The sequence below is a fragment of the Anser cygnoides genome, chromosome 4 (genome assembly GCF_040182565.1).
Source record: "Anser cygnoides isolate HZ-2024a breed goose chromosome 4, Taihu_goose_T2T_genome, whole genome shotgun sequence".
In the NCBI taxonomy this organism is placed as follows: Eukaryota; Metazoa; Chordata; class Aves; order Anseriformes; family Anatidae; genus Anser; species Anser cygnoides.
Window position 1 is genome coordinate 32,398,598 of NC_089876.1, and position 25,520 is coordinate 32,424,117.

Consider the following 25,520-nt stretch of genomic DNA (forward strand, 5'->3'; position numbering starts at 1 on the left):
ATGGGGAAACAGGGGAGGGTCCCGGTCGTCGAGAAAAAAAGTATATAAACTGTGCTATGGAACTAGTAGGCACGCTCCTGCTTGTGAGACGCCCGCAATTGCAATCGCGAATAAAAATGCTACTTCACTGAGATCCTCACCTGAGCCTATGTTATTGGCTACAGACTATTTCTCCCACACAGATCTCAGTGCTGGCACAGCAGTTAATAGGCTCCTTTCCTTACAGCCTCCCCCTGCCCTCTTTCACTACACACCGTAAACTACACCCAAATCAGGTTTTCCTCTGTAATGCTTACAAACTCTGTACAGGTGGCTTAAGTTAAAACTTTGATGATCTGACAGCAGAACACAAATTTTTAGCATATGCTCTTCTGTACACAAACTTAAAACACAACCTGCTTTTGTAGTTGGCTGATACTGTCACCTTAAGAAACCAGAAATTAGCACTTTATTAAGAATTACCTGGGGAAAAGAAAGGTGCTTATACACTTGCCAATTGGGTTTACTTCAGTAGTCACATTGCTGATGGACAGGTCTTGCAAAGGTCTTCTAGAAATTTCATCGCAGCTCATAAATGTTCAGGTGAACTTGAAATGAACTTGGGCAAGTTACAGTATTGGGACTCCAACATAGCAGTAAACATTGCAGGTGTGATTAAATTATCAAATGCAGAAGTCTCCATCCTTTTCACTTGGAACAAATCCTAACAAGTTTCACAGACCTCTATGCAACATGAAGAATTATTCCTGACAGACAGACAAATGATGCATTTGAGCGTCATTACTCCGTGGCTGCCACAGACATTTGGACAAGAGAATTACAGTCTGAACACTAACCAGAATTTAACTTTTTCCCACATACAGGAACGCACACAACATTTTCTTTGACCAGTAACAAAGCTTGTAACACATTCCTAATGCCATCCTCCTTCCTCTGCATTGGGAAACTTGAAAGTAAGAGAGAGAAACAAGTTTTTCAGACCCGACATGATAGCCATCTGAGCTGGGTCAGTTAAATGGATAGCCGTATCTGCAGTTACTTGCCTCATATCCCAGCCACTCAGGAGGGCAGGAAACCAACTGTCAAGACTCAAGGGTTTGAGGTGAAGGAAAATGACACTTTAACCAAAATCAAATGCCTAGAGAACACGTATCTTGTTTTCAGAGAACAATTATATAAAAATTCAGTCCAACTCAAATTACTGCCTGAAGCACAGCTACAAGCTGCATGTTTTTGCTTTTTTTTGTTTTGTTTTACAGCATGGAGAAGGGTAGGAAGCACAACAGAATAATGCCATTACTTTCTCTGTTCCGAGGGGAATTATTTCCTGATACTATCCCTGTTTATTTATCGATTTCTACCCCATGAAAGTAGTATATAGGCTATTTTTCATTGATGGATATTTGTTTCTGAACACCATTCCTCCCATTATTAATACGCTGAAAATACTGTGACTTCTTACAGCTCTAAGTCTCACATACATGTTAGCTTTTACAAATATAAGCAATTTATCTTAAACTGCCACATTAGCATGGTTCTCCTTGCACTTCGCAAACAATCAGAGCTGTATGAAGGTATGGTAATAAAAATCAGCTTAGAGGAAACTTTCCCTCAATATTAGTATCCATCCCTGCACGTGCACAATGCCTACAGGAGCAGATAGGCATTTGAGGGTGCTATGATTCAAGGTTGTTGAAAACAACTACATGACTCTGCTTGGAGTTTGGGCAGGAAGAAACCAAATGAGGTTTAACAAGAGCAAGTATAGAGTCCTGCACTTGAGAAGGAACAACTGCATGTATCAGCACAGGCTGGCGGATGACCTGCTGGAGAGGAGGACCTGGGGGTCCTGGTGGACGACAGGTTGACCATGAGCCAGCGGTGTGCCCTGGTGGCCAAGAAGGCCAATGGGATCCTGGCATGCATTAAAAGGAGTGTGACCAGCAGGTCAAGGGAGATGATCCTCCCCCTCTACTCTGCCCTGGTCAGGCCTCACCTGGAGTACTGTGTCCAGTTCTGGGCTCCCAGGTACAAAAAAAGACAGGGACCCGGTGATCTCTTGAGGTCCCTTCCAACCCCTACAATTCTGTGATTCTATGTGTGAATACAGGCAAGGAAAGAGCTAGGTGGAAGACTGAACAGCCTCTCTTCTTGTGCAAGTGGCACAGGGCCCAAAGATGAGCAGGATGTAAAAGAGAGGACGTTCTGGTCTCGTGGTGGCAATGGCTCCCCGGGGCCTCCATCAACCTGACCCCATCCCAGACAAAGAAAGCAGGAGAACAGCTTGTTTTGGGCAGTAGATGCCCTGGATTCCTCAGGGTCCAAAAGAACAATATCTTAGAGCTACAATTTGATCTTAAAAGTCACATGCTGGGATTTTACAAGTGGAAGTTCTGAAACATGGCAAAGTCCTGAGTGTTCCTGCCAGCTCTGAAATTATACATCCGGGCAAGCCCTGCTCACCTGTGTGCACCTGTAAAGCCAACAGACCTATTTAACTGCTGTCCTCCCACTTGCATGGCTGTAATGCTCTCAGAAGATTCAAGTGCCAGAATTGTGGGATTTTTTGCTGAACCTTTGCTTTGTATTTAATGGTCATAGGTTTTGCTAGATACAACTGGAGCGCCACAGAAGCTCACATTTTAGAAATATCAAGTTCCTTTGCATAAAAAGGCCTACAAGATTATTCTTCATTGTGAATTCTGTATATGCCATGTTTATGGCAGAACTATTATGTCCTCTTCTCACCATTAAGCCAGGCTTCTCATTTATTCTAGCTTTCCCTGTACTTTAACACCAGAGATAGAGATGAAATCTCCTACAAAGAATATCAAATATTTTTTTCATCTTCTGTGCACCTACATTTAATACTACAGGTTTTTCTCTTATCAGCCACATCACACCACAGTTCCCCATTCTCTCATCTCATTCCCAAACTATCCTTTATTTTAGTGGTTCCTATGCGGTCACAGGTTAATTCTCTGCCTTCTTATAGACCCCCCTCCAGCAGTTTTCTGCTGGATCTGACACAACCTGCACTCTTGAACTCAGCCTTTCAAGGAGCCAAGTGACTCTTTCCACAAACAGCTCAACTCCGATAGACCAGTCCTTGATCGTTTCACTTTTAAAATAAGACTTATTAAAAGGAGTATAATATATGCATGTATTTTCTCCTTAAACCATTCTTGTTTAACATCTTCTGAGAAATCAAACATCCAGCAGCTTCAGACCTGGCTCTTCTTTCGTTCTGATTTTCAAGAATGAAAAAGGCTGCTTTCTCCTTCCTTTTCATTTCCATCTACTCAAAAAAAAAAAAAAAAAAAACCAAGCAAAACTCCATTTAGATATTCTTCACTTGTCTTCCTCATGCTCACTGAGATTTAACTGCTTTCAATTGCTTCTTTTTTACAGGCACAATGTTTCTCAGTCATTTTAAACTGGGGTATCACAAGTTACTCAGAAATCACCACACCTCACCTACAAGAGCGATGAGGAGAGGTAATTTGTACTCGTCAGCTTGTTCTGAGGCCCTCAATTTGAAAAAGAAGCAGTAACATGGGAAGAAGCAAGATACAATTAAGATTAGGAGAGAGCAATGGCCACTGCAAGTTGGCCAAAACAACGCATTGGCAATGCTAAGAAATGCAAAGAACAGCCAAACTTAACACCAGCAGCAAAGGAAGCCTTGATGCGAAGACTGAAGAGCACAGGAGAATTAAGACGGGATTAAGTTTCTCACTAACCTGGGGTCACACTGAACTACTGGGTATCATTTAAGAAGCTTTCTTCTACTATGCATGCAGGACGGCAGGAAAGGAGACGTGAAATGCTATGACCCCATGTGCATCATGGCATCCTTAGAAAATGAAGGGTAAAGAAGCAGCACAGATTTAACTATTCCAAAAATTCAATATCTCAATACAATTATATAATAACAGTATTCACTGTGAAGACAGCTAATGAAAATATTCTCCCTTTTAAAATAAAAGGCTACAGAAAGCTGAATAATTTAATTGCATTTCTTGCTAGAAATAGACAGCTCTTGATATTAAACAGTATTGTTTTAGTCCTAGAAATCTAAAATACAGGTCAGTGTTTGTAGGATGGTTTATGAATGCCAATTTACCTCCCGTTGAGTAGAAGGCATAATTATAGGGCATTCTGGATCAAGACAGTTTATTTAATGGTTAAAGTAGTAACTCCGTTGCATCTGATTAAGGCATTAGTTTTAATTAAAGTGCCTTATCAAAGTTAGGACTAAATCTAAACAAACCAGATGAATGAATCAATTAAGAGCAATGCAATCAATAAGAACCAGCCTTTTTTCTTGCTAAAATGAAAAGTTTGCTAAAATGATCTGATTTTTAAGTGGTCGTCCACACTAGTATTGCACTGAGGAAGTCTTTATACCTTTTGTTCAAGACAGTTGAGTATCACAGGGGAAATAGATCACAATTTTAGAATACAGGGAAGAAAATGTCTAAAGAGGAATACAAGTATTTTAGATCTTTTTGTTTGGGGCTTTCTTAAGCACAAACTGAGTATAAGTTTGCAAAAATACTCTCAATATGCAAACTAAAAATTCATTCTGAGGGTTTCTTTTGATAGCATCAGTACAGCACCATGACGCAGAAACACATTGTATCTGGGCATCAAGTTGTTTAAACTGTCCAATGAAGACTAATGATGACGCCACGCTGAGGAATTAGCATGTGACTTTGCATTGCTGATTCACATTAAACCTTTCCTTAGTGTGCATGGCCAGATCCCAGTTATCTCAGAATCCCACTGACTGTTTGCTTTTGATCAAAAAAATATTTTTGCAGCATTATGGAAATACTGTGACATAGAAAATTTAGTAATGAAGACGTGTTTTTCAAGACAAGAAAATTTAGGACTACTGCTTCAAGTAAAAAATTATAAATTGTATTATAATGGTTAAAAATGACCAAACCTTAAAAAAGGCCACCCACAGAAGGACATCCTTTTAGGCATTTAGTTAATATTCAGCACTTTCATGTCCTGTTCTACTCAAAACACAGTGGCCTGCATTACACTGTACTTCAGTAAGGATGTCTAGGGTCCTACAGATGTGACGTGTTGGGAATATCAACCTTACTAAGGTCTCATGAAATTCTGTAAGCTGAAGTTCCGTTTGTTCTGCCTTTCTATTATTTTAGGAAAGCAGATATGCTTTTTGTCAGCCAACAAAAAGATAACTCTTTCAGCAAAACATCTAACTATCAATTTATAGTTGTGCCATATTTAATTTTTTTATTGCTAACAGGCAGAAAACACATTTTTACCCTACTGATGCTGTTGTCTGTTTCTCAGAAAGGGCTCCTCCTTTCCCATGAGTTGGAAATCCTTAATATTCTCATCATGCTGAGCTAGCATCTCAACATACAAAACTAGCAGACAATGCCATAAGATCCATCTTACGAGGAGCAGCCTAAAACCAGGTGTATGTCTCTCCATAATAGAACAAAAAACTATGCTGTTTAGACCATGAGAGAGAAGTCACCGCAAAACAGTTATTACAAGGAATATATGTCCTCACTGGTAACAATCACTGGAGTACTTTTCAGTATTTCACCTCTAAAGAATGCAAACTTCATTTTTCAGGTCTCTTATCTAGATACTACTGGCATCCTTGTCATCTATAAACACCTCAAGAGGTGAGTGGCACTATCTACCTCTTGCTGCTGCTGAGCGCTCTGTCACATCATCTTTTGCTAACAGCAGTCCCTGGTGTCTAAGACTTACTGATTCAGTAGGCAGAATTTTTCCAGACCTAATATTACCAGGTTGAACATATATTCCATGTCCTGCCCTATGCAATACCAATGAACACCACCTATGACAGCTAAGGTCTTAATGCAACAAAACATTTAATTCATAGGGAGCGTTCTCGCATTTAAAGTTAAGTATGTGCTTAACTGTTATTTGGATCATGGCCTATCTTTCTGGAGAGAATAAATTAACGTGAAGCCTAAACTAGCTTTTATCCTGAGGGGGATGAATTGGGAGATCTGAAGACCTTGAAAAGCTATTTGTGCAATAAGTGCTTGAGGGATAAAATCTTGTTTGCTGCAATGCCAGAATAGTATCTCTTGCATTTATTGGATGACTCCTCTTTGGGTACCTGCTTGCAGGCATTAAACATGAATGAGCTTCATCTAGTGATAAAAATTCATCCAAAATGCCATCGATTTCATCACATACTCTTAAACAAAAACACTGTACACACATTGCTTTCTGTATGTGGCTGTAAACACTTTCTAGTAAGCTAGAGTAACAGCAAAGGAATAATTATAGCAGCATGGTTTCATTACAGTTTAAATCAAGAACTAAGAGTGCAGTGACAAAGCATTTGCTGTACATTGTCAAACATTGACTGATGGCCAGGCTAAAGGGGCACTGAGTGTAAGAGGAGAAGACGGAAAGTACCTTCCCTCTGTGCATATAAAATAGAAATGTTTCTGTTCGGCTCTTCTTTGGTGTAACTAAAAGGGAGAGGAAAGTTTGCTGTGCAAAAAAACTCTATTCTGCACACTGAAAATAACCTTTTCTTATCTAGTTTCTTTCTCATAAAACATGAGGAAAAACCTTTTTTGCACTTTCTGCAGAACTTTTTTTTTCTAAGCAAATTGTCCAAAAATTTCAGAAATGTCATGTTTGAAAAAAAATCCTGTCTTCTTTCAAAATTACTTATCCCTGATCTGTGAGATTTGTACAGTTTTTGTTGAGGAAGGTATTTCAGGCTATTTATTGCAATTACCTACAGAACAAATTATCAAAACTGAGCAGAAAACAATGGAAAAATTAAGCTAGAAATTAACATTGGAAAGCATTAAGTGAGAAAAACTTATGCACATAAAGAACAGGAGAAAGGATGGAGAAGACTGTTAAACAGATTATCAAACCCAAAATCCAAGCTCCATTCTAGAGCTGATGACTTAGGAAGGACAGTCAACTTTCTCAGCAAAACAAGTATTTTGTACAGCTGTGTTAAAAAACTAAAAACTAAACTCTCAACACCTGTCACTGCTCTGCTTTACATGCTTAGATACAACTTATACCCCTTTCTTTGTGAGAATTGTACTTTCATTTTCTTGGGCCCCAGAATGTAACCAATATAAAGGGGAAAACCAGTGTTTACCAAATTCCATTTCTAGGAATGCAGCACTGGACTCACCCCTCAAAAAATGAAGAATATCCCTTAATGTCCCTCCACACAGTCCGATTACCGGTGTCCCATCTCACAAAAAAAAATAATTATGAAGAAAAAGAATTCAAACACCAAACACTTTATAAGAAGCAAACTAAAAAGTCACCTTTCATTCCTAATGGAAACACATGTTTACAGTTTTGACACCAATGTATGTTAACTAACTAAATCTAACCAAAAGAACCCCAAGCTGGACAAGGCAATGTGCTTTTTTCTCCACCTCCCAAAGTTAGTTTGAGCTGTGCAGAGTTCAAGGCACTGTGACCAAACCATTTCAAGGCTAATTTAAAGTACAGAATTGGCTACAGCACAGTCTCATGACTCTGAAACCTGCACAGCACATTTTGCTCAACTGGAGACGAAACAAACCCCACAGAAATTCAATTGCCCTCCCTACACTCCCAGTAAACATAGAGTAATGGACAAAAAATGTTATTCTTAGATTACAATGTAAAGGCTCTGTCTCACAAAAAGAGAAGCTAAGATGAAATACTTTGAACTCACATTATGTGAATTAATTCTGTGAAAGCATCTACATGGGTATTGTTATTTTACGTAAAGGATTTTGTTTGATTCATCATTAAATTTATGGGTAGTACAGCCAAGATTATTTTCTGTTTGCAAATTGCTATTGTTTTTCCTTAAAAATCAAATAATTAAAAAAAACAACTCACATTAACAAATATTTGGTCAAGGCAAAAACCAAAAATCATTAAGAGCAAACTATGGCAATCAAATTAAACAGAAATGTAATTTCTGTGATGCATTCTTCTAGCTTTTGTATTTACTCTAATTCTTACAGCCAGTTACTTGCAATATGCTCCCAAAATTCATTTTTATTTATTTATTTTTAAATATGAGTGTATAACTGCAAAAATAAAGTACAAGTATATACTGTACCTTGTTTTACCTGTAAGGAACACACACCTGACAAAAGGCAATTTTCACATCCAGGGTAGGTTCACCACAATAGTATAAGAAATGGCGGCTCATAAATACCTGCAATTACAAAAAAATAAAGAAAACTTGGATGCCTGCTGACGTGCAAGTACAGTACAGCTCTGTATACATTTGGGCTATGAAACCAACCTGAATTACTACCCAGCTCTTGAGTAACAGAAATTCGTTACAACATTGAACTGGGAATGGGCTTTAAAGTCATTCTGATACTTGTCAAGGTTACAGCCTCATATAGGACTTGATTGCATCAACGAATTTTTAACAGTAACTGAAGCCTTTACCTCAAAGTTGATCTTGTCACTTGTATATTCCTATGTTCTCAACAAAATCAGGTCAACAGAGTTCTATATAATGTGGGAATGGGAGACAGTTATTACTAAGGGGAGGTAAAAAAACAAGTTCTAAGATAGCAGTTAAGTAGAATTAGAGAAAACAGAGTGCCTAATTATACACCATATAAGTTCAAGGCCCTACCACTTTAGGAATGCTATGTGTAGTTCTGGTCCTCATCTTAGCATCTTGCAACTAGACAAGATAGAGGAAAGGGCAGGAACAAAGCTCCAAAGCCCACAGATTGCTCCTATGAAATAACTGCATAAATAGATTTATTTTTTTTCTTGGCTTACAAAGAACTGAGTGGGAATGTGCCAGGGATCCACAAAATGAGTGGCACAGTGACAGTGAAAAGGAAAACACTTTTTCCCCTCAATTTGATGTCATGTACTTCTACTTAAGTTACCAAACACCAAGCTCAGAATAAGCAAAAGGAGATAATTCTTCATATGCCTTTTCCTCAGACTGCAACAGGTCCTGCCTCGAGTTGCTGTGAATGGATGAAGTCAACTCAAGTTCTAATGTGATTAGACAAATTCACTTAAGCAGAAATCTGCTGAAAGCTATTAACCTAGAAAGTATCAGCCTCAACACGATGCTGAGTCAGTCTGCCACTATGTGCTCTCCCTGTTCTTGGATTCTTTCATGGGCATCTGATGCTGGCCAAGGAAGCCCTGTACTAGACTACATGGTGCTGTATACCCTGTTACAGTTGGTTTTACTTTCTTAATTCCATAGTGCCACACTCAGCTCTAGCAAAGTCACCATCCCTGGAGGTCTTTAAAAGACGTTTAGGTGTAGAGCTTAGTGATATGGTTTAGTGAAGGACTTGTTAGTGTTGGGTCAGAGGTTGGACTCGGTGATCTTGGAGGTCTCTTCCAACCTAAATGATTCTGTGATTCTGTGAAACCCTCTGTAGCTACTTTCTAGCAAGGGAAATAAAACTCAGATGTTATCAGGCTGAAAGAGGTAACTGTCACAAGACACTGGAGGATATTGATTTTTCCATGTGACTCCACTTCAAAAAAGAAAAAAAAACACGCAAAAATCCTTCTCACAGTATATATAAGACCCAGCAACTTTTTGATCAAAAGAGATAAATAACACAGAACTTCATATGTTTCTTTCAAATATAAGCTCATTGCAATAGCTAAAAATGCAAAATGCAGCCATCGCTCTGCTAAGGCACAGCCACGATTCTGAAACTGTGTGTACCTCCTTATGGCCCCTGGGATATTTACCTTTTTGTTATAGGAACTAATAACTGTAGCTGTAAAAAAACAACAAAACAAATAAAAAAAACACACACACTTGGAGCAACTTCAACTCACAAAAACTGACCATGACTCAAGAAACTACAATATTCACTGATACTTGCAAACTTGAATACATCATGTGTTCCTATGTGATTAATTTTTAATGAATGAATGAATAATCCTGTTATGAAAGCAAGTGTATGACCTTTTCTGCATCATGTTACAGTGTCTGAGATTGCTGCCTCATTGCCCAGTGAGTCATTAGTGGAGCTTCACATTCTATAGAGCGTTTGGATTAAAACAAGGAGGAAAAAAAAATGCTTTTAACATTAGTCATATTCTCAGTGATTCTGGAAAGCCAGTAGGTAATTACACTCTCACCCTGCAGACATATATACCAGGAGATCCTATTGGCTGGACTCATTATGTTGCTATAATCATCTGTGACCGATATGTCAGCAGACCCGTACTCAAGACTGAACGTACTAATAGGAAGCGAAGAAGGGACGGGAAGGAAATCTCATTCCTCACAACATTTACTGCATACACATTACTTCTCATACACGGCTCCTCAACTTTCCACCGCTAAGACCATAACTCTTATTAGTCACCCTGGGCAGAGCAATCAACAACTGAAATTTATGAACAGGAATACATTTTACTATTTATTATGTTGTCCTTGCATGCAGCTACTGCTGATAAAATATGAGAAGTGTGATATGCTTTAATGGCCTAGATCAATACTCACATTCCTCTGTACATGAGATACAACAAATGAATCACAAGACCAGGAGTGAGAATACCTTTCTGTAGCACAGAGGTTTCCAAGACTGTATATCCAGAGCAAGAGATTTGAGTTTGTGTTTTCCATAGGGCATGCCTTCATACACGGAATTTATACAAAATTTCCTTCACTGCCCTCAAAGTTATCACATGTGTAGCTTCTGGTTTCTTAAAGCAGAAAATACGTTCACACTCAACTACCCTTGATTGTACCTCATCAAGCACTAGCTGGCAGGCTATCACTAGATGCATCAGACGTGCCAGCATCAAGTGAATGAAGACATGGCTTGATGCTGAGACTTGCTAGTGATCTGAGTGGTAGGCGCAAGCATAAGCATTTAAGATTTCTTTACCCTACATCTGACTATCTAGTATTACATTGAGCAAAACCATCCAGATTGGGGAGAACTGAGCAGCGCTGATGCAAGAAAACATCCTGAAAAAAAACCAGGACGGCATCTAGCTTGGTAGCCAGAGATTGCAGTAGCATCTCAGGGAAGAAATTTTTTGATGAAACAACAACAACGTGATCTCAAATTTTCACTGGGATCAAAGTCTCTGCATACCAGAACCACTAAAAACATGCAGGTCTCAGCAGCAAAGATACTGCAATCTAGTTCCAGGCAAGACCCAAGTGGGAGACACTGAAGCAATAGGAGCATCTTTACCTTCTGCGCCTTCTGCCTTCCCTTCACTGAAGAAGCTCATTTCCCATCTTCTCCTCACTAGGAATGCACAAGCTTGCATGTGTGCTTGTTCTCTCATTGCCTTTTTCAAGTCTCACTGCTGCTGTGTCAGGACTTCATCTTAGAGGACAACATGGCTCTGGCAAGTCCTTTATCAGCTCTTCTTTATCAGCTGCATCACAAAGCACCACTGCAGATATAATAGACCAAGAGCTGAAAATCCTCTTGGCTGCCCAGTGGCACAGCTCCCAGGTTAACCACTGCCTGGGACTGTGAACTATGCCCATGGCCTGGCCTCCACCTGCCCTGACACTTTGCCACCCGCTTCTTCAGCCCTCTCCAGTCGCTCTCCCATCAACAGCCACTCTTCCGAACAAAGCGGGCTCGTGACATGCCCCGAGTTCAGGAGTGAGCTTCCCCTTCCCCTCAGTCCTGCAGGACTGCTTGTTGGTAAGGAGGATTAACTCATTGTTATTCAAACAGCTCTCTGAAGCCTGAAAGGATTAAATCAATACTGTTCGTGTAATTACTGGGAGCAGAGAGGAAACAGCCCGATGAGAGTAGACAAAGCAAACTAGAAAAGCAATAGCAACTGCACTTCTCCAGCACAGCCTCCTGCAGCGAGTCTTCCTGCTGCTCCTTGAACCCCTTCCTGACCCACAAAGCCATAGTGTCAGCACTCAGCGAACAACCGGGCAGCCGGGCACCCCGTCTTCTCCAGCCCTCCTCCAGTCCCAGAGCGCACAAGGCTGCCAGAGTCGACTTCTGGACCACAAAAGGAGAGCCACCGTTTCCTTGCTGGAGGCCCAACAGATGCAAGTTCTCCCTCGCTCCACATGGATATCGCCTTGGCCTGTCAGAGCAGACTGAAAGCTGCTGGTGGCAGCCTGGAAGAGCAGTGTGGAGCCTCAGGGCAGTTCCGTGCAGCTTCGTACTTCAGAGGGACTAAGGAGCCAGCTGCCCTGCTGCTACACCTCGGCCTTCGTCACAGCCTGGGCAGGCAGGGCTCGCCTCACTCCAAAGCCAAAGCTGTTTGGTCCAATACACCAACCCAGCGCTGAAGCAAGCCTCCTGAAAGGTGCTGCAGCTGTTTGATGTGCTTAAGCCAGTGTTGCTGGTGCTCAAACAAAGCAAGTCCCCACCCCAGCCCCAGTACTGTTCTCAGCACCTTCCACATTGCTAAAGGCTGTACCCTGAAAGGCATTCACGTGTCCTACAGTAAATCAATTGGAAACAAATCCTTCAGATCCAGACTATGAAAATATCCTCAAAAATAAATGAAAATGTCAAGATACAATTTAAAAAGAAATCAAGCTGCAGCTGAAGAGATCACAGACAGAACTGCTTGTATATAAACATCAGGAGGTTAAAACCTGACAGGGTATGGCTGCAACCTGGAGGACGAACAGAACCATGGGACGTATCCCAGAGCCTCATCCTGCGTTTCTGCTGATTTGGTTCTCCTGTGCAAACACCTCACATGTGCACAATGGGTACAGCAAATGTGCTCCCTATCTTCACAGGCATGTAGTTTTATACTCAGGCTCCAAAAGGCCAGAGTTATTTATTGCTGCCTGCTATTGATATTTCATTCAGGAACAGAAAGAGAACATGAAAAATATTAATGAAATTGCAGAAACATTTCCAGTTATTTAAAATATATATATATATATATCCTGTTCTACTTCAGCAAGAGGGGGTAATTTATCAGTTCAGCTGTCACATAAAAACCTTCTTGAAAAACACTAATGTTCGAAGATGAACATTCATGAATTATTAACGTTTCCTGTTTTGAAAATGTGTTTGACTCATTTCATGCATTTCCAGCAGCAGAACCCCTCTCCTCCTTCATTGAAAACATTCCCTCTCCGCACAGCAACTCATCAGTCCCCGAGGCTCTGAGGAATGTCCCTGGGAGATCACTCCTGGCATTGTACATTTATCTGAAGTGAAACTGGGCTACCCACGTCTGTACACACCGCAAGGAGAATGACGAAGTTACAGAACAGTGTCAGTACACCTTGCTATTTTAGCATGCCTGTACCTTGAACATAGGAAATAACAAAGACCTGACCCACTTCGCGTAGCGTGACAAGCACATGGGGGGTACCAGGAATTTGTGACCCCCAGTGCCACCCAGCTGCACATGTGCTCTGTCCTCTTAACAAGCCAGATCAACAAGGGCTGCAGTTTGCCTGAATTTTTCCTAACTTGGCTGCCAATTAAGATTGAGATACATATGCCCAAATATCCTGTCTTTTTTTTTTTTTTTTTAAGACCAATCCTTTGGGCTCATCAGCATTTTTTTTTTCTGAACTTAATTTGTTGCTGTGCTTAAAATAGATGTGAGCAAAAACAGAGTTGATATTTTCAATATCAGTTTGAATTAGACCATCTGCTTGGCAAGAGGTTTCAGGACCTTACAGAGAATAAGGAAGAACTGAAATTTCCAAGAGGGTTCTTAGTAGACAAGGAGTGTGCATCTACTGAGAAAGAGTGTTTATTCTGTTGTGCCTATGCTCGCATGTTAATTATTCTTGGAGTAACTAGGGAAAGCACTCGTGTGAATAAGGTAATTATTAAGGTTAAATCCCAGCAGAAACAGCTTACTTTTTACTGAGATAAGCAATGCTAGCAATTAAAAATTCACAAGAATCACAGAAGCAGTTCTAAAACTGAACTCCTGGAAGAGAACGGAGCCAGGTAAAGAAAGAATTTAAGAATAGCATTCTGGAGGAAATATTTATGGAAAAAGAAAAAGAGCATGCAAACTGCAAAGATGGAACTGACAAACAGATTTGCTTAGTGATCTTAGCCCACAGGCAGAAGAGATGAGCTCCCAGTCTGGCCTGGTGACCAGCTTTCCTGTGTACACCCAGGTCTATTTTTAACACTTCCAAAACCTGTTGTAAATACCCAAGCTGTAAAAGCCCAATGTGTCGATGTCAGGTACCTACAGCTCCCAGGGACCTTTTTTTTTTTTTTTTTTTAAAAAATCAGGCTTTCAAAGCCAAGCTGACTGCCCAAACATTTACTTTTATCAACGCATGCTATTGAAAATGCAATGTGCTCCTGGAACGTCTTGCAGCAGATGAATTAGTCAATGTTTATGATGACCTTACAGTCTCTTACACCATCTTTTCCTTTGTAGCTGAATGTCTTCATTCTCTGATGCACATTCAAAGAGAAAAAAATCTAGCCACTTTCTAGAGGCATTAAATTAGACTGATACTGGAAGCAGCTCTGAATTATCACAGGATGAACCTCCAGGTGACCAGTATGCAACACCATGCCTATTATTATCACCAAAAATGAAGAAAATCTAATCACAAAGAGCTGAGTCCAGTGAAATGCTTACTATTTGCCTAACAGAAGGCAAACAACCTTTACCTCAGGAGGTAAACAGCCTTTTGCCAGTAAAAGCAAGTGTTTTTTTTTTGTTTTTTTTTTTTGGTTTTTTTTGCATTTGTTTTTGATCTGCCTTTTCTTTCTGGAAAAACTAAAGGAAATAGAATTTAAGGTAGCCACCTCACCACAGTGAAGTAAAAAATTCTTCCTTCTCAGAAATCTATTTTCCTCTGTTTCAGTCTGAAAAAACAATAAAAAGCTGTTCCTTAGATAAATGCCAGTGGTAAAACAGCAGGAAGGCATGTAACGAGTCACATCAAAACTATCTGTAATACATTCCCAAGTCAGAGCACAACCTCCCAACCTAATTCAAATTCAGGTAGATTTGCCTATAAGTGATGGCCTTGGCCCTGTATCACTGTGAAAAATTATGTACATTCTAGAGAATAGACAGCGAGTAATACTTAAGTACTGTCTACGTTAAGCAGTATCAATAAATTTAACATATTTTATGAAGATATACATACTAAGCTGTAATAGCTCAGAATGAACTTGTAACACTCCAAACAGTAAGCAGCATGTTAAGATTGAGATCCAGTTGCACTGTTATGCCAAGTACCCATTGCACCAACGAAGGGGGCATGCAGAAATAAAGAATATTCTAGGCAAACTCTAACAAGTCATGGAAGGCCAGGGCACCTTGATACAGGCATAAATCCCACTTCAGAGCACTTTCATTTTGTGGCACTATGGTACACAAAACTACAAGTTCCATGGCAGTTTCATTTGGAGGAAAATTAGCTGTCTCATGGATTTAAGAGAAAAAATTATGAAAACAAAATACTATTTAGCCATGGTTTTACTTGTTTGATATGAAACTATATTAGACTGTACCCAGGTTCGTATTTTCTGTATCAAATTTTCATGATGGAGATAGAAAAAAGCCATTTAGGGCTATGGAACAGCTTGCTGAACTGAAATGTCAGTGTTTGTGAACATAACTTCAAAGGAACAGTGTGACTGGCCAGGGAGCCAACCTGCACAATTTACACCCCCAATTTTCCAGAGCAGAATAACAGAGGTGCTCAAATTGGGGGGACCCTTCGACATGTCACAGCCAACCTCCCTGCTCAAAGCAAGGACAGTTGTTTCACTTGTCTGAGAAGTTAGAATGCTCAGTCCCCCCTTGGTCTGTGTTTACACATTAATGCAGCAGCTATACAACTAAAAATACTATTTCTCTAAAAAAGTGTAAGAGGCTTAGTTTGGGAGTACAACTCTGTGGCCATGAGCAGATTATGCTATAAATTCTGCAGCTACAGAGCAGCTTATTTCTCAAACAACTCAAATCCAGAGTCTTTCCCTTCTGAAAAGCTTTCTCCCCTCCTAAGCTCTAACATTTGTCAATTAATTATTCCTGTGACAAAGATGCTAATAAAACTACTCATCTCAGGAGTGCAAGGAGGATTTAGTGCAGCATCGCTGCGAACTGCAAGTATCACAGAATCACACAATCATAGAATGTTAGGGATTGGAAGGGACCTTGAAATATCATCTAGTCCAATCCCTCTGCCAGAGCAGGAACACCCAGATCCTTTCACGCAGGAATGCGTCCAGGCGGGTTTTGAATGTCTCCACAGAAGGAGACTCCACGCCTGTCCCTGGGCAGCCTATTTTAGTGTTCTGTCACCCTCACCATAAAAAAGTTTTGTCTCATATTTAAGTGGAACCTCCTATGTTCCAGCTGACACCCATTGGCCCTAGTCCTATAATTGGGTGTCACTGAGAAGAGCCTGGCTCCATCCTCCCGACACTCACATTTTTTTCTACAGTTTTCTGAACTTAGACCAGACGGGTAAGGAGTTAGTAAAAACAAGTCACGCTCCTGTTAGGTTCTTGTATCTGAGTAAGACAAAGAAGGATGCACTAAAACACAAAGGTTTATATTCAGACCAACAAACTGACTTAGCGTTGCAGAAAGTAAATAGAGGCCAGGAATTTAACAGAGATTTGAGCCTTAGATAAAAAAAAACAGGCTGTCCAAGTCTTTAATAGCTAATGGCTACAGCAAATAAGATGTTATGGCTTAGGGCTTGAATTAGGGTCCTCCTATTTGAGGCCTACTGCACAGATAATATCATACATGGTTACTGATGGATACTTACACTTACACTTATTTGTGTGTCTTTCACAAGAGACCAAGAGAAGCAGATAAAAACAGGCACAGCACTCCAGTGTTCTGGATTTGTTGCAGATGACACTTTGCATCTCTGCTGCACCTATTCCAGCAGCATTTTGGAGCCTCTACCATTTCAGGAGACAAACCCCGGAGGGACCCACAGTTTATTACAATGTGCATGGACTTCTGAGGGCTGGGATTTAGCATTGTCATAAATGTGTATGAAACAATTCCTACCTTTGGTTCCTTTCCCAAGTGTGAAATGCCCAGCAGGAATCATATGTGCCATATAAAGTCTACCTTCCCAAGCCAAGTGGCACAACACTACTCAGGTGAAGCTAAAACAACAACACTGAAAAAATACCACCCTGTTCACTGCAAAAATATTTTCCGGCACTGGTTATCTTTTTGTACTAAATAACAATAAAAAAAACAGCATAAGATACACTGTGTTTTCAGTGGCCATCACTGCTTCTTTAATTGCAATTGCAGAGCTATAATTCTACTTACATTTTCCACTCTCACTTGGTGAAAGGAAATAGGGAATTCGCAGAGTTTTCATCACACCATATCTTCGGAGAGACACAAGAGAATATGGAGAGAGAGTAAAGAAATATTTGGTCCTACTTGCTGAGCAGGAAAGAATCCAATGATTTGAGGGGCTCAGAGATTAGTGCTTTACATCAGACACAATCTAGACAAGAAGAGTACAACATTCATTCCACATAGAAGGTTTCAAATGCAATTTTTCATAAGCTATTCATTAAAAAAATAAAAACAGATGAAGAGAGAAAATGATTCATGGAGACCAACTAATACAGTAAAAAAGTTTCATAAGTGCTGCAAGTGGAAGGCAGCATGGCAAAGTTTCGACAAGAATACCAAGACTGTTCTTCATATCACTGCAAAGTAAGCTGAAGGTTTAACATAGGGTTCCCCTCATAGCACACTTCTTTTAGCCAAGGAAGAACTTCACTTAGTGCTTTGATAAGAAAAAAAGGACCTCAAGAAACATAGTGGGCAATTTTCTAGACTCAAGAGTTGGGAAAACAAAAAGCCAAACTGGTTGTTCTGCAATTTCTCCCTCTTCATCCTAACCAAGACACAGAAGCACCAGCTTGTACATCTTTCTGACTGCAGTGGAAGGCTCCCTGTTATGTGTAAACCGCTATCTGGAATCTGTTCTGCCAGGAAAATGCACATGGAACCATGTAAAGCATGGGCACCACAATTGTAGAGAAGAGCTCCAAGCGTATTAAAGCAGAGACAGCCTAGGTATTTCAGACAAGCAGGTAAAACATCTGCCTCTCCTATTGTCAGGTAGCTTTTAATATCTACAGAAACAATGCCAGGTCAAATACCTCATATGAAACCACAATTTCACAGGTTCTGAACCCAAACGTAATCTGAAATGACATGGTGGCCTATATTTTTTCTTGTGCTCCAGCTCCCCTCAGAGTTGGGCAAAGGGGTGAACAGCAAAGATATTAGGTCCAGTAAGCCACGGGGGCTACGGGGAAGAGTTTAATTTACCCGGGTACACCACATGTATGGAGGATTTCTCACCCAAAACACTACCCTTCATAAGTTACTATCTACTGGAGCAAGAACCAGCTGAGCATCCCTGAGCAAGTTTTCTGCGTCCCAGGAACTCTGTAGTGAGTAATACTAGAAAGCAAGAGACAAAGACTCCACAGTAACTTAAATAACAAATGTTCATGTTACTTAGAGTTTGGACTGGAAGATTCAAGATGTGTACCAGAAAGGGATAAGTTGCCAAGATCAGGGTAAACATGTATTTTACCCAAGTTACTTTTACTGAAGAGTTTAAGAAGTGCAGGAACACAACCTTATCCTACTTTTGACTCCCTAAATTTAAGTGAAAGACAAACTCTCAAGCTTTGCACCTTATTATATATTTTTCAAAAGATACTGGAATCTGTAGGCTTGCTGTTCTAGTATTTTTGACTTCTTCAGCTGTGCCTCCCTTACTTGAGCTTCCCCTCAGCTGGAACACCTTCTCAAGTCCACATTGGCAGGCTTTCTTCAGCCTCCCAACAAAATAACAAGGTAAACACTCATTTTCTCCAGCACCTCACAATTGGTGAGTAATCGTACTCTTTGCAAATCATTGTTTGCATTTGCATAGTACCCATCCAATTTAGACTAAACACTTGGAGAATATAAACACTACTCATTTTGTAAACCTCCAACAGGCATGCCACCAGATCAGTCTTCTTTAGCAATAATAATCACACCCCTTCATGTGCCCATAATACGGTCATCTGAAGAAGAGAGAGCTCTTAAGGGAGACATTAAACCCAGACGGCCTTTTTGTTCCAGGAAAATCTCAGTGGTTTAGCGTGTGCTCAAGGCAGAAATGCTTCCCAGTGCTCTGAAGAAAAGACTAGTGGAAGAAAAACTGTGATGTGAATTAAGAAACAAAGTAATGAGAATTTTCAGAAATGACTGTTTCTAATTTATAGTGGATGTAAAGACATGAAGAAGTGAAGTTTCAAGTTCCAGGTAAGAGCATTGCTGACAGCTGCTTTAATTACAGCTAATTACAAAGACCCATATGCAGATGAACTCGCTGTCTTGACTGATAGCTGATGTTCTCAATAGAACCAGAAACATGCCCCAATCCTAAATTATTCAGATTTGTTATATTCTTGTCATTTTCCCTCTTCTTTCCCTTACCTTGTCTTTTTCCCTCATTTTGGGGTATTTCTACTCTGCAGCATACCAAGGAAGCGCCAGTAACACCCTGTCAACAACAACCTGAAAAACAGCACAGCTGCCTCTTTCTCTGTTCCTGTTTTCAACAGGTTGGGAAATACCACCATCTCGTATTTTCTTGAGTCTCCCAAAGGTGATGTGTGGAGAATACAAGCGTAAGCAGAGAGCACTGCTGTTTACAATGCTTATTTTGAAAAAGTGCAATGAAAGACACTGGCTCCCTGTACAATAACTACGTTTAAGCCCTGCTTCCTAAACAAGAGCAGATGCCCAGGGAATCAAATAAGGCAGTCCCTAAATATTTTCTGATATCATTTCAAGCTCCAACAGAAGCTGCATATAAACACAAATCAACTTATATCCAACTGACCTGGCATCACATGCGAGGAATTATCCAGCTGAGAGACTGCTGATTGATTCCCCTTCCCCATTTCAAAAAGGTAGTACGAGCTACAGCAAAATGCAATGTCACCAAGTTGCTGCAAAAACAATTTGCTGTGCATGAAAAACACCTGAATTCAGAAGAGAAGTTTGCTTTACATGGTCTCCAGCTTCCTGCATACTACAGACTAGAGCATACTTTATCTTACAGTAAGTAAGCCCTTTGCAATAATCTGCACAGATCATGTATTTCCCAGGATACGTCTATGACTTATACAGCAAAATTATTAAAAGCCAGGACCACTGACACTGTGCATGGAGGAAAGCTCATAACAAAAGACGGCTAAAAAAAGCCTTCCCCCCATCCCTCTTGCCCACAAAGTACCATGTGCTAAACAAAAGGATGACCTAGCTGTTTTTCAAAACCAGGTTTATGTCACTCCTCAAATGTTCCTTTACACATATTTTATGGGTAAGAAAACCAAGACACCACCAAAACAAATGACATGCCCACCCAGTGACAATGTCAGGAGTAGGGACCTGGGAGTTTTTATCCAGCTATGGAAGGCACTAAAAATTAATTATTTTTGATACAATTTCCATTTAAAAAATGCAAATGTAAAAAGAATGTATCAAATCCCTAGACAACAGATACGTTAAAGAAGATTGGGTTTTGCTGAAACCCATCCTTCTCAGAGCTGCCCCAAAAACAAAGCAGCAAAATCCAATTTTGTTTGCACAGCCATGTTCTTTCTTTTCTATACCAGTTTTGAAGCTGAGCATTTTGCAGAGCAGAGATGAGCAGTGAACAAACTAATTCATTTCTCTGTAATACCTATTATTTTCTCTATCATCCTTGTCTTTTACTTTCTTCTTAAAGCTTTTTATTTTTCTAAGGCGTGTTTCTGGGGTTTGGTGAGAAATCAAAAGTTTGCATGAAAAATAACACTATGTTCTTTGAGGGGCATGAAATTATAAGCTGGGCAGCAATGTGTGAATGGTGTTGGGAAATAGGAAAAGCAACACAAGTTTTTTTTAAGCACAATGGTAACTGTGAAACACTTGTAAGTGTGCTGATGAAAGTCACCTTTTCCCCTCTTAACTCTTTGTACCTCTATCAGCACCTTTTATACATCATTCTGTGTCTCCACTGATCCTCTGCCCTCATTATGCTTTTCTCTACAACATGGCAAAGAGGAACGCTTTGTGTTACTTAAAACCTACAATTACTAATATTTAAGCTGTGGCCTTGAAAACAAACAGAAGCTAATCTGATAACTGATCCTGATTCTCAGAGGAAATACTTGACAAGAGTAGTTTTTTTTTAACCTACATATTCCATCAATTTTCCAGAATCCATTATCTATTAAAGCTCTTACCGCTTTCAGAAGGATTGCATTTACTATCACTTACATTTATTTACTTTTTTTTTTTTTTTTTTTTAACTGGGGCTAACAGTCAAAGTATCTTCTGCTTTTTTTTTTGGCCTACCTAGCCATCACCAACAATCCTGGGAAAGCCACAACTTTCGGTGATTTTTCAGCATTTCTTTTCCTTTGTGTATCAACACGATTCTGAATTAGAGGCCAAAGCTTCTGAAAACTAACGCATGCACTGACTCAAAATTGAATGAATTCTCTGAAATAGCGAGTGAAACACTTCAGCGCATTACTGGGACTGAAGATTTAGTAGACTCAGTCCTACCCAAAAGCTGTGACTCATCGCAGTTCCCTCTCACCAAGTCAGGCCATCTATCTCACAGCAACATTGGATCTGCAGGTAGCACATCTCAGGAATTCACAGTCAAAGCCACTCTTTCAGCAAAAGAACATTCAGGGAACGGCGTTATGTTCTGCCCACTACCCAAGAAAAACAGAAAAATTTCTCACATGCAACAGACTTGGCAGACCAGGTATATAAAGTCTATACACATTTGGGAATGCCATGATGTCAGCACCGAATGTAACCTATTTCAAGTGCCCCAGTGCTGAACCATGCTGCTTATCCTCATATGTGCAGCGTAAAGAATTCACATGCAATTGGCATCCTTAAAAAACTTCTGGGATGTGTGTTTGGGGAGAAGTCCAGTGCTTGCTCTTGTCCTATGCAAATGACAACTTCTTCAAAACTCGAGCCCCCTGTATCTAGCTAACAAACACCATGGTCTCAGAGAGGCAGATTGTTGTAGATTTTATATTAAGCATATCTTTCCTCCCAGAAACTTACAAAAGAAAGGATTTCTGGGGAGGCATGCAGCCTGCCCTCCCCTCCATTATCCATCAACTGTAAACTCCACCGTCTCAATGGCTCTAGTTGCTTGCGGCTTCCTGCTGGAGCTGTTAGAGACCTGTGATGCTGAGAGGAACTTCATGAGACACAAAGTAAAAACAGAACAGAGGTTTTTGTTTGCGATCATCCAGGCAAAGCACAAACCTCTGAATAAGCACAGGAGGAGTCTGTCTTGCTTTCTGGGCTGCCATCACCTCTTTCACAGCACAGATTCACAGGAAGATACATAGCTATTAACACAGCATTTCTCTAACTGCTGATAGAGGGGTAGGACCAGACCTGAACACGATGACAACGACGCTGCTTAACAAAATTAATTCCCCATACAAGCTCTGCACCAGTGTTCCCAGGCTGACCTGGAAGCAATGCCAGGTACAACAGCTGGAACAGCATTACCTCCTCCCAGCATCACCCCACCACTTTCTGAATGCCAGCCCAGCTTCCGACAACATACGGGGACGCAAGAAGAGAAATGCCTCACTTAGTCTTATTTGCCATGCACTGACTTAACAGGCAGCCTACAAGTATAGCTGCGGGAGGGCCACAACCAAGGATGTCAAGCTTACCCGGTCACATTACACCATGAACTTCATTCGCTATGTTTAGTTTTATCAAAGTTGGAGGGGAAAAAAAGTAGGCTACGTTAACATACAAGAATGCTTTGTGATTTTCTGCAGCTGTTCTCACCATTGCTTTGCAAATGAGTTTAATACAGAATGTCAGCCAGAACTATATTTAGTCCTTGTTAGTGTGTTAGCACTATCATGATTAATCATTCTTATCATATCAGCATATGGGCACTTAAAGATGAACTGAGAAGAGCTGCACTGTACCTGGTACTGCTAAGTCATCTGTATTATCATTTATACTATTATTATACTCCATATGTATTATAATATCACGCATCCTCGCAGGAAAGCATGTTATAAATGCACCAAGATCTTGAGTTTGTAGAAATTTAAATAGGGGCCTAAAGCAAATACTGGCATAGAAATAAACATGTATGTAAGGCATTGCACAGCATCTGTAGCTGCATCCACAGAAAGGAAGTAATACTGAAATTAGATTTAGAGGTCAAATTTATCTAAAATATAAACAGCTAAGTAAGTCATGTCCACAGAGTGCAGCCTATCCTCACCCACACAGTGTCCAGGCTTCGAACCATCATGCAAGACGTCATTCATTCATGAACTATGATTTTTTTTTGAAGGTTCACTGACTGGTCTAATAACAGGCCTCTTCTTCTTTCTGTCTTTTAAGATGAATGAAGGCTTTAGTCACAATCATTTCTCCCTCACAGGGAGCTCACTACAAATTACAGCTACAAAAAAACAAAGTACAAAACACCTTTATAAAGCATTTCTTTTCCTGGACTGGCTCTCTTCCTGTTACTGTGTCTCCTGTTTTACAGTGCACTTACCACAGTGCAATCTGAATACTTCACTAACACCTTTTTTCTGTAGTAGCTCACTTCTTAAGCACAGATTTTCCTTTTTACAGTTTGTTTTCACCAACGAGTAGGTGGCCCTGAGATGCCTTACCAGGGAAGGGAATAGTCCCGATGGTGGAGTTTTGCATTTTGCTGAGGTGATGCACTTGGAATTGTTCTCAAGTCCTCCTGGGGACTGTTGCCAACCTGGGGTCACTGCTCAAAACTGCTGCCTGCCCAAATTCCACGTCTGTCTCAGTGGAAGACAGTTGTCAAAGAGTTGGACGTGCAGGGTTAAGCAAGCCCGGGCCTGAGTGAGCACATTTGGGGATGATTTGACCAATATTACCATGTTCCATTTCAAAACTGCACTGCAAGTCACCCGGAGATGTCCATTTTTTTCCGCTTCAACTAGCTGTGCTCTTTCAAACACTCTTCAGCCATTTTAAGGTCAGTGTTTTCACCCCCTGGTGTACTCTGCTGCTTAATAAAGCCTAGAGATCAGTACCATGGATTGTGATAGCCAATGAGTGCAAGATCCTGGTCAAATCCAGGTAGAGAACATTGCTGCTGCTGTGGACCTTTAGGTATAGAGAACAGACCAAAGGGCACATAACAAGCAATATGCAATACCTTAATCCTTAAATGTGCCATAATGCAAGAATAAAGAGTTTTTGTTCTGGATCTTCTGTCTGCACAATGCAAAGGGCTGGCAAGAAAGGGCAAATTCCGTATTTGGAGAAATTAAGAAGTCTTTTGAGGAAAGGTGAATTAAAACTCCAAAAACATTAGTTTTGAAATACTGCAGAGTAGAAATTTGAGAGGCAATGAAATCTTATCAATGGCATATAGGTGAGAAAAGGGTGCATTACAAAGATATATCATCTACTCTTAGAAAATAATATGGCCACTACCATACTCAGCCCCATGAAAATACAATAGCTCTTAAACATCCTTTTTTTTTTCTTTTTTTTTTTTTCTTTTTGTCTTGCCAACTCTGAATTTCATCTCTCTCTGCCTTGTTGCATGGAACAACTGGAGTGAGCCTTGGAAACTAGGGAACTGGGAAGCAGAAGGCAACAGCTTTGCAAATTCTCCTATTAATTTATTCTTCATGCTGCTGAAAAGGATCTCAAACAGCTTGGCAAAAGGGGCACTTCAGACCACTGTACGGCCCATTTATCTCCTTATTCCTTTGTTTTCTACAACGGGTTAGACTGTATGCCACATTTAAGGTATAAACTTCAAAAGGAACCAACAGCTGTTTCAAGCCTTTAGGACACCTTGGCTATCACTCAAAAATGGGCAAGTCTTGCTACATATCCAGCAGTCTCCACTTCTCCACAAACATGGTCCCTGACCGTGCTCTACTTTCTGCACTGTCCTGGCAGAGTCAAGTCTGTGGCACCACCCACTCTGCAAAGGCAAGAATATAAGAGGAATAATCTTTCATTTCCCTTTTTTCCCTACGCATTATGTTACACTTCTCTCACCACCTGGAGTTCAGTTCTGATATTCCTGATAGCCCAACTATAGGAAATGCTGATGAAGGAGACACCAGAAAATTATCCAGTCTATATTCCAGCCTGACAGCAGGATCCACTGTGATTATTTCTGACAGGCATTTTCCTAATGTGCTCTTCACACTGGAACATGCCCTTGCAATTCACATTACGTTCAACAGAGACATTCCTGTTTACCATGAGTAAAACCTGCAGCCTCAGAAGAACAGTGCTGATCTCTGAGGGTAGGCTTACACACGTATAAAAATTCACAGAAGATAAATGTACTCTAGGCCAAATTAATCACTGATAGAAAAGTTAAGTGGGGTTATGCCCACCTCTAAAATGAACCAGTACATGTCCTCTATAAAGCTGTTGAAGAGTTTTATCTGTTAACGAAGAGT

General features: G+C 40.4%; 1 protein-coding gene across 11 annotated transcripts in view; it reads right to left on the reverse strand.

The window, feature by feature from the left end:
• Positions 1-25,520, reverse strand: part of MAPK10 (mitogen-activated protein kinase 10) — a 141,205-nt gene that overhangs the window by 61,125 nt on the left and 54,560 nt on the right. For 7 of the 11 annotated variants that reach the window (XM_066996608.1, XM_048074386.2, XM_066996607.1 and 4 more), the window contains one exon: positions 8,159-8,230. The exons of 1 other annotated variant lie outside the window; for it this stretch is intronic. In XM_066996608.1, coding sequence (XP_066852709.1) covers positions 8,159-8,224 — 66 coding nt within the window. In that variant the 5' untranslated portion in view covers positions 8,225-8,230. Of the gene's footprint in view, positions 1-8,131; positions 8,231-25,520 lie in introns of those variants that run through there. 3 more of the 11 variants (XM_048074388.2, XM_048074389.2, XM_013190522.3) reach the window with 2 other exon arrangements.